Below are 12,204 nucleotides of genomic sequence, written 5' to 3'. Positions count from 1 at the left end.
ACAAGAAAGCTAGGGAAAATAAGGCTGGAGGAATGGGATATAATGGGAATATGGAGACAATGTGTACACAGGACCAGGAGGTAAGAGTGCTTGCACTGTAGTCATGGTTTTGTCAGAATGTGAAATGTTTAGTTGAATTGGATTTTGGAATGTAAATTCTATTAGGAAAAAGATTCGTACAAAGAAAGATTATAATTATAAAAGTTGATTTCTTAAAGGAAATTACTATTCTCAGCAAGGGTTTAACCAATTCAGTTTTGGACTTTCATTTTTCTGAGTAATGAAATTTAGAAAGAGTGAGGTGTCCTGGTTTGTTGGCGATCAGCGCTGTTGGAGCACATACTGATAGAGGAATCAGTAGAAGCTACTGATAAAAGAGGGGTTATTTTAAAAATAAAAGAAAGGTTCAAAGGGTCTCTAACCCATCCCTTCTACTTGATCTCAGAGAAGACTCATATCCAAACTACAGTAAACTTTTACAGAATTCCGGAACAACTACAGGCTCTTCAAAGATCTCAAACATAGGCACACACATGTACACACACACACACACACACACACACACACACACACTCTTAGACATTTAGATAAAACATAAAATCTCCATAAATATAAAAACAGTATTCTATTAGAAATCTCCTACAGGAGGTGGGGTTATGGCAAACACCCAAAAGAATGAGATGGACAGCAGAGAACAGCTGGAGCATGGCTCCTGAGCCCTGGGCCTGGAAGACCTTTACAGCAAAAAAAAAAGAAAAAAGAAAAAAAAAGAAGATGGTTTTCACTTTAATCTTGTGAGAGTAAGACTAAGCTGTTTTAGTCCGTTTTGTGTTGCTGTACCAGAATACCACAGACTGGGTAATTGATAAAGAAGAAATTTATTTCTTGGCCAGGTATGGTGACTCACTCTGTAATCCCAGAGCTTTGAGAGGCCAAGGCAGAAGGATCACTTGAGCGCAGGAGTTCGAGACTAGCCTGGGCAACAAAGCAAGACCCTTTCTCTATAAAAATAAAAATAAAAAATAAATTTCTTTTAAAAAGAAACATTTCTCACAGTTCTGGAGATTGGATGGCCAAGATCATGGTACCAGCATTTGATCTGGCGAGGGCCTTCTTGCTGCATCCTTATAAGGCTGAAGGAGGAAGGGCAACAGAGGACAAACATTTGTGTCCTCATGTAGAAGAGTGAAAGGGAGTAAACCACTCCCAAATCCTTTTTCAAGTGGCCTTAATCCATTCATGATGGTAAAGCCCTCACGACCTAAACACCTCCCATCAGACCTCACCTCCCAACACTGTTATATTGAGGATTAAGTGTCTAACACATATGTTTTAGGGAACACATTCAGACCACAGCAAAATCACAGGCAATATGTTCCCTAAGGGACTGTAGAGAAAACTCCCAGAAGAGAAAACAAGAACATCCATTATCACTTTGTAGTGATACAGCTGAAAGCCCTATAGCAAGTACTTAGATAAATTAAACTTTCAATCAACTCAGATTAAGGCCTTTTCAGAATGGCATTTTATAGATTCTCTTGGCCTGACCTCCTTTAGAAAAGCCTGAGGTAGGACAAAGTAATTAGATTAATACAGTGGGGCACTTATTGGTTTCACATCATACTGTTCCAATATTATTAGCTCTTTACCCACTAAGGTTAAACACCAAAGATTAAATAAGTAATCTCAATTACTTATTAAATGAAGAATATGATTGAATTGAGGAATTGCTTTCTTCTGATATTTTTAACTTGAGACTAAAAGTGTCACAATCAAAAGAAATTATACATAAATTAATTCAATATTTAGTAAATAAAAGTAAAAAGTAATTATCTTCAAAATTACCAAAATTCAATGCTGTCTCAAGTCAGGAGACTTTCTTGAAGTCAGGAATGAAGGACTTCCCCCAGTGTACTATTTTCCCATGAGAAATGAAAGTGTCCCACTTGTTACTATACGAAGGGATGGAAAAGTGGGCTGTACAGAGGAACAATAATGGACCCAAACCACACTGAGTGAAGACACCTGTTCTATCTTCAGTGCTGGGGAAGATTTGCACAATAATGGAGAAGAGGGACAAGAGATGGCTCCCTGCCATTTTCAAAAGCTACGTCTGTGTAACCAGTGGGCCCACCTCCTAGATTCTTGAGTAAAAAATGATTTTATTTAAGTTTATTCTTTTTCTACTCATTTCTTATCAAAGGGAGCAGTGAAAATATTAACAAGTAGACTTCAGGAGATAGGGAGAAAAATTAAGGCAATGTCCCTAATTGATCACCTCCTAAGTAATTTTAAAATTTATGTTAAAGTGCCTACTTTCCATTCAGTTAAGAGCCAGGAGACCTAGAGTCTAATTGGACTCTTTTACTCAATAGCACGGTCAAAATAACAACAAATCATAACAAATGCTTGAGTTCTTGTTATATGTCAGGCTCTGTACTATACACTTTACATGAACTGGTCTTTCATTTAATGCGCAGCAACGCTCATATATTTTTACACCCATTGAATAGATGAGAAAGTGAGACTTAAACTTGCTTCAGGTTGCACAGCAGAACCCTGGACCTCAGTTTTCTTACTGAAAAGAGAGGGCATGCGTATATATTTTTTTCTCGTTCAAAAACATGGAACTGCTTATGCCAGGCACTCTGCTGAGCTCTGGAGTTATGATTGAAGACACCGTGGCCCTGTCTGCAGCACGCCCCCTAGTGGGTTGGAGTGTCTCCATGGCCCTCCCAGCCCTGTGATCTGCATTTCTGCCCCTGCTTTCTCAGTGGTTGAATGGAATGTATGCTTACGTTGGGGATCTTCTCTCACATGTCCATGTTTGCCTGCAGGTGGTGGGCAGGGGAGTGGGAAGCATGCTCCGCGACATGCGGGCCCCACGGGGAGAAGAAGCGAACCGTGCTGTGCATCCAGACCATGGGCTCTGACGAGCAGGCTCTCCCGCCCACAGACTGCCAGCACCTGCTGAAGCCCAAGACCCTCCTTTCCTGTAACAGAGACATCCTGTGCCCCTCGGACTGGACAGTGGGCAACTGGAGTGAGGTGAGCTCAGGGCTCAGAGGGGAAACTGGCATTATTCAAGCTTCATCAGCCTCTGCCTTCCTTCTCATTATCCAATCCAAAGTGACCCTAGGTAAAATTGCAAAATATCCCTGGCCTGCTCATTTTCCATTCATATGGGATCTTGCTCTCACTTGCTCAATGGTCAGCTTACTACCTGACAGGGGTGAGGTAGATTCCGCCCCACCCCACCCCCAATACAGGATCACAATGACTAATTAATAAATCAGAAGCTTGGCTGGGCCTGTTGTTAAACCATTGGTAGCAGATCAGGGACCTCCCACGCACCCCAAAAGTGATTTATAAAACGTTGACCAGCACATCACTATAGTTAACCCAAACCAAAAGAGTGTCACTTGACACTAAGAAAAATACCCTCGAATTATCCATCTGTTCACCATGTGTCAAGGCCAAACCAGACCAAGGTTTATAACATCTATTATCAGACACATAAGTTCAGATGAATGTTGCATTTTCCCCAAATTAATTTGATCTAATTATCTGACTATAATTGGAAATCAGTAAGCTGGAAGGTTATGAAAAGCTCTCCCAGGCTTTAATTTTCTTTGGGTCACTTTGGCATCTGGTTTTGTCAGGCCTTGTCATGTTCCCAGTTATTAGTGGAAGGCCCCAAAGCCTCCAAGGGCCTCAGCTCTGCTTCCCTATATGCAGTTCAGTGAATAACCTAAGGAATAACTAGAAAATACATGTTTTTAAAAAATTAACAGGCCAGTGTTTAGAGATGGATGCTGACTTTATCTTATGAGCTTCCTTGAGTAGCCATATGCTTCCATAATAATGCTACCACTGGCCAGGCACCTGTAATCCCAGCACTTTTGGAGGCCGAGGCAGGAGGATCATTTGAGCTTAGGAGTTTGAGACCAGCCTAAGCAACATGATGAAACTCCATCTCTATTGAAAATACAATTAGCCTGGCATGGTGGCATGCCTGTAGTCCCAGCTACTTGGAGGGGCTGAGGCAGGAGGATCACTTGAGCCTGGGAGATCGAGACTGTAGTGAGCTGATATCATGACACTGTACTTCAGCCTGGGTAAGAAAGTGAGACTCTGTCTCAAAATAATAATAACAATAATGCTACCATTGCTCAGGATATTTTAGGAACTCCTATGAGGACTCGGGAGAAAATGGAGAATATCTGATTCAGGAGAATGCCGCAGAAAGTCGATTAGAATGGGGCCTGATGGATAAATGAATAATGTGATCAAAATTTTTGTGTTTAAAAAACATTTGATTATAAATATGTGACAGATTGCTTTGCACCTGCTCTGAAAGAAGAATTCTAAAATGTGTATAAGCAAAGGTACCATCTCTGAAGATACCTATTTGAAAGCAAAACATTCATTTAAATACAGCAGCTTTGATGAAACCTTATTTCCAAGACTCCCTTTTATTAGCTTATGTCACAGTTTAGGTTTATTTACCTTCTGAATCTGTACAGGATGTTCTCTTGGGCATCTAGGTGAAATTAAAAAAAAAAAAAAAGAAAAGAAACAGAAAGTATGGTCCCTAGATGGTAAGAACTTCCATCCAGTGGGAGAGATAGGATCCAGAAAAGAAAAAGAAAAAAGGAAAGAAAGGAAAGGAAGGACAAAGGTATGCATGTAAAGAAATATACCTACATACAAATACGGGTGTATTACTGATTCACTCACCAATGTATGTACACACATCAGTGATAAACCAAACGTTCTTTTTGCTATTCCTGGGGGAGTATAATCACAGCATTTGGCTGTCCTGCCTTATTAGTCCACCACAACCTAGGTTTCTGTAAATTCCAGTGTTGTCAAAATAAGGCTGAATAGAGTATTGTGACTGGCCTATTAAATCTGTTTACCAAAAATGTGTTGGCTGCATCCAAAACTGTTAATAATTCTTGTCATGTAGAATTTACTAATTGCCAACATCTTAATGCTTTTTCAGAGGACTGCAATTACAGATCTGGCTGAGGAGTTTTTATTGTGTTCATGTTTATGGGAAGCGTAGTAACCTGTCTTAACTGGAGAACAAGAGACCAAAAAGTTGGCATGATGTAAGAAGCACTCGGGTCTGTGGTTCCATATGCAGCCATTGCATAGTCAACGGACCACACACGGACAGTTTCTAGCTTCCACTTGACAGAGCTGAGCAGAAAGGCTGGGCCAATGTCGTCATTTAGAAGATGTCATTGGAGTGCTTTTAGTTAAATCAGTACCAAAATATTCATCAAACGGGTCTTCCTTTCTTTTCTCTGCTGTCTTACTAATAACCTTCTAATGAACTTTGCTGGAGTATGATGAAATGTCTTTGACATTCTAACTATGCCCAGATACTTTTTTTAAAGAGAGATGACGTAGCGATTCTTGGCATGCAGTATTTATTGTCTAGTTTTTGTCTGGAGACCAACATTATTTGAAGCAGGATAGTGCTTCAGCCATCATTTGGTCTGTACTGTGTCATTTGGGTCACCGTGGATGGTCTAAAACTGTAAGGTTACTGATCCAAAAGGCCCAAGAACTGACAGCCTTCTAGACTGCTATAAAATGGGCTTCTCTGGGCTAACCTAAGAGGGAAGAAAGAGAAAGTACATTCATGAGCTCCCTTCCCTATCAAAGCCCTCCACCAACTCAAGCAGTAAGGGAAGAGTGGGCCCAGCTGTGCCAGGTCGGTATACTCCTCCCTGTTGCAGCAGGAATCAGAAAGGGGAGTTCTCTCCCCTGCTGCCCCAGGCAGGCTTTCCTGCCCACTGTGACCAGCCCCTTTTCTCTAAGCTTATGTTCTAGATACCTGACTCCCACCTCCAATCTCAGGTTTTACCAAGAATCGTATCCTGGTTTTGCTCACCCTACTTTGTGGACTTAGAGGGTAAAGAAGGGAACTCTATTTATTGTAAATAGAGATGAGGTATCAAAGTTATTGTGGCTCCCTTGCTTCCCAGATATACCATTTCAGGGGCATGCCTTGTGAGAGGCAGCCAGTCTAGTAGTGAAGGGCACAGTCCCTAGAGCATGGCTTCCTGGGTTCAAATGTGTGTGTGTGTGGCAAACAGGACACTCCAGAAGCCAGGATGTGTGTGTTTGTTTATATAGTTTTCCTTTCCAAAGGCATTTCAGGCAGTTTATAGTAAAAGGGCTCTGGACATTGAAGTGGTGAACTGGAAGTTGTAGCCATGCCTGGGAGCAGAGAGCAACATGCTAAACATGAGAATAATTGGGTTATTTTGATAAAGCTTTCAGTTTAACCCAGTGCATCCAGACAACCAGGGCAACAAGGGCAGCCCAGTGGGTTCCATAATTCTTTCTATCTGATAGATGGAAGGGTACCTCTTCTTCAAGAGACACCCCTGGTACTCCCAATGAGAGCTTTAAAATAACTTGCCAAAATTACATGAGATTTTTAATAATGACTCCAAGGATATAACTAGAGAATGATTCAGTCAGATACTTTGTAAAAAGCTGTGCCATCTTTTTCCTTGGATGGATGGATGGATGGATGGATGGATGGATGGATGGATGGATGGATGGATGCATGGATAACCACCATGTACCTAATAAATGTTTGATTAGTGCATCCTTGGCAGAAAGGGAAGTGGGAAGAGTCCTGGCTGAGATCACAGAGAACCATCTTAGTTCTGGTCTTGTATTGCATAAACTTGTATTGCATGTTATACAGTCTTAGGAAAATGATTTTTCCTTATAGGACCTCAGTTTCCTCAACTATAAACCAACATGTTATTTCTCCTAGTAATTAGACTAATAGTAATGATGGGTGATAATTTTTCTAGATTTTCCAGCCCTGGCAATCTCTAATTGTGTGGCCTTGAGCCAGTGTTAATTCTCTCTTAGCCTGTTGTCATTGAGAAACATAGGATTATTGTAAGAATTGAAGAAGATAATTCATGCAAACACTTAGCATAGTGCCTGGTAAATAGTAAGTGTTCACTAAATTATTATCAGACAAGAAGACAAAAGTCTATTTTCCATGCTAATCTGATTTTGCAAACCTTGCTCAATCAGTTGTACCCAAAGGTGCTGAAGGAACTGATCTGTGGCCCCGTAAGTTTTCACCTATCCCCTCCCTGAGCTCAAGGAGCTCATTCATTTTATTCATGAAACACTGTAAGTGCAGTGCTTCTGGCCTACAGATTTTTCAAGGGCCTGTACAACTATTTGAGACCTGAAAAAAAAAAAACCTCATGCATTGCTTCTATAAAAACAAAAGGACCCTGCAAAATCAGAAATCAATATTTAATTATATATTAATAGCAAATACACACCAAGCATTTTGTATGCATTGTTACTATGTATTATGTATGTATCTATTAAGTACTTTTATGGTTATTAGCACATTTAATCTTCACCATGACTTATTGAGCCCCATTTTATTAATACAAGGGAAGAAACTGAGGCATAGAAACATTTAGAACTTTGTCCAAAGTCACCTGTTGCCAGGATTTGAATGCAGGCAGCACAGTGTCTACTCTGAATGTATACTTTGCCATACTGCATCTCAGATATCTGCAAAATGTAGCAATATGACAGTTTTTCGTATTCATAAGAAATGTTTTCCGTTTGGAAATGATTTGTAGGCTGGCTTTTCTCATTCTGTTGGAATTTCAGACTGTGCATAACGATTGCTGAGAAATCAGAGCCTCCCCAAAATTAAATGTTACCCTCACTGAATAACTTCAAAAGCGCAGGAAAAAAATAAAGCCTTTCGCAAAAGATTTGAATAGACATTTCTCAAAAGAAGACATACTCGTGGCAAACAGGCATATGAAAAGGTGCTCAACATCATTATCATCAGAGAAATGCATATCAAAACTATAATGAGATACCATTTTTACCCCAGTTAAAATGGCTTACATCCGAAAGACAACAAAAACAAATGCTGGTGAGGATGTGGAGAAAAGGCACCCTCGTACACTGTTGGTAGGAATGTAAATAGTTTAACCACTGTGGAGAACAGTTTGGAGGTTCCTCAAAAAGGTAAAAGTTAAGCTACCATGTGATCCAGCAATCCCACTGCTGAGTATATACCAAAAAGAAAGGAAACCAGTCTGTCAAAGAGATATCTGCACTCCTATGTTTGTTGCAGTACTGTTTACAATAGCTAAGATTTGGAAACAACCTAAGTGTCCCTCAACAGATGAACAGATAAAGAAAAGATGGTACATATACATGATGGAGTACTATCCAGCCACAGTAATGAATGAGATTCAGTCATTTGCAACAACGTGGATAAACTGGAGATCATTATGTGAAGTGAAATAAGCCAGGCACAGAAAGAGAAATATTGCATATTCTCACTTATTTTAGGACTCTAAACATCAAAACAATTGAACTTACGGACATAGAGAGTGAAAGGATGGTTACTAGAGGCTAGAAACAGTAGTGAGAGTTTGCAGGGAAGGTGGGGATGATTAAGGGGTACAAAAAAATAGAAAGAATGAATAAGACCTACGATTTGATAGCACAATGAGATGACTATAGTTAATAATAACTTAATTACACATTTTAAAATAACTTAAAGAGTATAATTAGATTGTTTGTAACTGGAAGGATAAAAGCTTCAGGGGATGGATACCCCATTCTCTATGATGTGCTTATTTCACATTGCATGCCGGCATCAAAACATCTCATGTACCCCATAAATATATATACCTACTACGTACCCATAAACATTTTTAAAAAGTGAAGTGGAAAAAAAAAATTTCAAATTTTTTTTTTATAGCAAAAGTTACATTTTACTTGAGACGAGAAATGCATTTGAATATATTTGATGGGACATTGGTGGAGACTCTAAAAGCAGGCACACCCAGAGTCTAGGAAGATCTTTAACGGACCCTTCCTGTGCCTGACAAAAACACACAAACAAAACATTCACTTAACCAAGGTACTGAGAATCGATACAGTACAAAGCTTATCACAGGGGTGTTGGAATGCAGGGTAACCAAATAGACCGAATGCTGATGTTCACAGATGAGCTCTTTCTGGCTCTTGGGACAGAAGGCGTGGCTCAAAAGGCAATGCTATGTCTATTGCTAAGTGGGAAGCAAAGCTAGACTCATGTGAAGTCCCTGCCACCTGAGGGAAGAGAGAGCATGGAGGGATAAGGACATTTTTGAGAGTCGCTGACCCTCTGGATTCCCCAGTTCCAGGCACTCCTGTGGGGCTGGCCACCTGATATTCTGACCTTGTCACTCCCTCTTTTGGTGTGGAGTGTCATTCGTGTCAACATCTCAGTTCTTCCCAGGCAACAGTAGCCTGTGCTCGGCCAGGGTTTCTGGAGGACAGATATGGGCACCTCTTTTTGCAACAACTACTCATGAAAAACTAGCTGAGAGCTATGTTGATTGTCCTCATCAGGTCTGATTTGTTTTAATTACCTAGGCTACTGTCTCAGTTCCCGAGGGCTGCCCTAATGAAGTACCACAAACGGGGCAGATTAAACAACAGGAATTTATTGTCTCACATCTGCAGAAGCTACAAAATCAAGGTCAAGGTGTTGGCAAAGTGAATTCCTTCTGAAAGCTGGGAGGGCGATTTGTTCCATGCCTTTCTCCCAGCTTCTGGTGGTTTGATGTCAATCTTTGGTGCTCATTGGCTTGTAAATGCATCACTCCAACCTCTGCCTTCATCTTCACATGACATTCTACCTGCCTGTGATCTCTGTGTTCAGATTCCCCTTTTGATATGGATACCATTAGGCCCAACCTAATGACCTTCTTGTAACTTGATTACCTTTTTAAAGATCCTTTCTCCAAATAAGATCAAATTCTGAGATTGGGGGCGTTGGGATTTTGACATATCTTTTTTGAGAGAGACACAATTCAACCCAAAACAGATACCTATGTGTTTTAGCTTGTTTTCAAAGCTGGTGTTTGTATGAGAGTGAATTATTCATGTATAAATTTCTGAGATTGTGCATTCAATGTTTTAATGCCCAAAGTATTCACTGTTTCTCTACTCAGCCCTTTAACCCAAACCCTCTGATAAACTCCGACTGTGTTTTCAAATAAACTCTTTCTCAGCGCTACAGCTCAGTGCCAATTGTGAGCCTCCTCACCCCCAACAGTGGACCACAGGTTGGTGGAGTTGATAAATTTGGCAGCAAACCCCTTTCTCGGTGGGTTTCCCCACAAGAAGCCTGTATCCAGGATGGTGACAAGTGAGGGCAAAATGACTCCCAGAGAGCAGGGTAACAGATTGACATGCTGCTTGCATAGTCCAGGGTTCAAAATTACGAGGTAAGGGTGTACGATAATCATAGCTGAAGTTGTTTTGGAGAATTCTGAAACTACCAATTGAGATGGGTTTGGAGTGTGGTGTCGTGTACTGCATTTATCTCATCTGTAGAGCTTGACAGTTCCTGAGCAGATTAACACAGTTGGAAGATGTACTGGAAGAAGCGTGGAGCTGAATACAAAGCAGCAATGCCTGTTCTGCAGTGACTAGGAGAAAAGGCAAGTTCGTATTCAGGCCCAATAAGCTTGGTAGACAGCTAATACTGTCCAGCTGGGCATACTGTGTCCCAGGACTAAGGAATGGCAATCGTGGGTTATTTGGAAGATTCAATGTCTGCTGGCTAAGAAAAGTAGATGTGGATGAAAGGTTGGTGCACTGAGGGACGTATAAACTCCTAGATCCCAGGTCTTCATTAATCAGGTTTTAGGTTGCTGTTTGGGAATGAGAACTATAGATGAGATCATCAGCTTTTCCAAGAGAAGTTAAAAATCAGGAATTTTATTAACATAAAATTTCTAATTTTAAAAATGTTGGCTACTATTTTGGTTTTTGTGTTTTGTTTGTTGGTTGGTTGGTAGATTGGTGGGTTTTAAGATTGAGCAAGCCAAAGAATACATGTCAGTGGGCCACATGTAGCCGTTAGGCTGCTACTTGGGACTCCTCTTCAAAAACCATCTTCTGCTTCAAAATATTAAAATCTAATGTATTTTAACTCAGCAACCAGCTAGATAGCTGAAGTGGTCTGTCTCTGTGTCCCCACCCAAATCTCATTTTGACTGGTAATCCAAATTGTAATCCCCATGTGTTGAGGGAGGGACCTCATGGGGAATGATTGGATCATAGGAGCAGTTCCCCCATTCTGTTCTTGTGACAGTGAGTTCCCTTGAGATCTGATGGTTTTATAAGGGGCTTTCCCCCTCTTCACTCTGCACTTCTCTCTCCTGTCACCATGTGAAGAAGGACATGTTTGCTTCCTCTTCCACTATGATTGTAAGTTTCCTGAGGCCTCCCCACCTATGCAGAACTGTGAGTCAATTAAACCTTTTTCCTTTATAAATTTCCCCATCTTGGTATTTCTTTATAGCAGCATGAAAACAAACTAATACAGTAGCTTTTCTTTACTCCTGCCTTACTCTTTTAGGTTGAGCAAATTCACACCATCAGTAAGATTACTTAGTTCTTGTTATTTGTAAATTTGAAAACCACATATCCATCTGTTAGCTTTAGGAAATCTGAATCTAAAAACATGCAGCAGTAAACCATTAGGGGGTGTGTGGGTCTCCACAGTATCTTGTAGACATGTGCCTGCACCTACCTCACCAAGACAGCTGCTCACTTCACACCTCCCTAATGAGACAGTTCTGTGTGTCACCCACAAGGGCAGTGGAAATTGGGGAACCCCAAGCCTTTTGTTGTGATCACTATTATTATTATCAGCATCATTATTAGAACAGTGATAATAATAGCTTTCCATCACTATTTGTCTTCATATATTATGCCACCTCTGTTAAGCCTATTGTTGAAGGTAATCTGCACAGTAGCCTGCAAAGGTAGGTGCTGCTGTCTCTGTTTCCAGGGGAGGAAGCGGACTTAGTCACTGAATCGCGTAGGGAGTTAATATGATAGATCAGAGAATTTAAGCTATTTCTCAGAGGTTTTATAGTTTTTTTCTTTTTTTTTTTTTTTTACTTCATAGTTCACTGGGGAGGTGGGAGGGGATATGCCCCTATAATTTTGCATTTTAAAAATTTTTGTAAAAGTGTACAAGTGAAGCTAACTTCTTTAGAGATACTAGCAACATTTCAAGTCAAAACAAACCAAAAAGAAAAAGAGAAGAGAAAGAAAAGAAAAATAGAAGCGTTTCTCATTATGTTACTATCTAGTCTAATACTT

The 12,204-nt window shown here is 40.4% G+C and overlaps 1 protein-coding gene across 1 annotated transcript in view; it reads left to right on the top strand.

Annotated features, from left to right (window-relative positions):
- The window catches only part of LOC105540271 (A disintegrin and metalloproteinase with thrombospondin motifs 12), a 234,964-nt gene that overhangs the window by 171,169 nt on the left and 51,591 nt on the right, over positions 1-12,204 (top strand). The window contains exon 17 of the mRNA XM_011980815.1: positions 2,838-3,048. Within this exon, the coding sequence (XP_011836205.1) occupies positions 2,838-3,048 (211 nt within the window). The remainder of the gene's footprint in view (positions 1-2,837; positions 3,049-12,204) is intronic.

The sequence above is a fragment of the Mandrillus leucophaeus genome, unplaced genomic scaffold (assembly GCF_000951045.1).
Source record: "Mandrillus leucophaeus isolate KB7577 unplaced genomic scaffold, Mleu.le_1.0 Scaffold218, whole genome shotgun sequence".
In the NCBI taxonomy this organism is placed as follows: domain Eukaryota; kingdom Metazoa; phylum Chordata; class Mammalia; order Primates; family Cercopithecidae; genus Mandrillus; species Mandrillus leucophaeus.
This window is presented reverse-complemented; position numbering and strand designations above follow the sequence as displayed.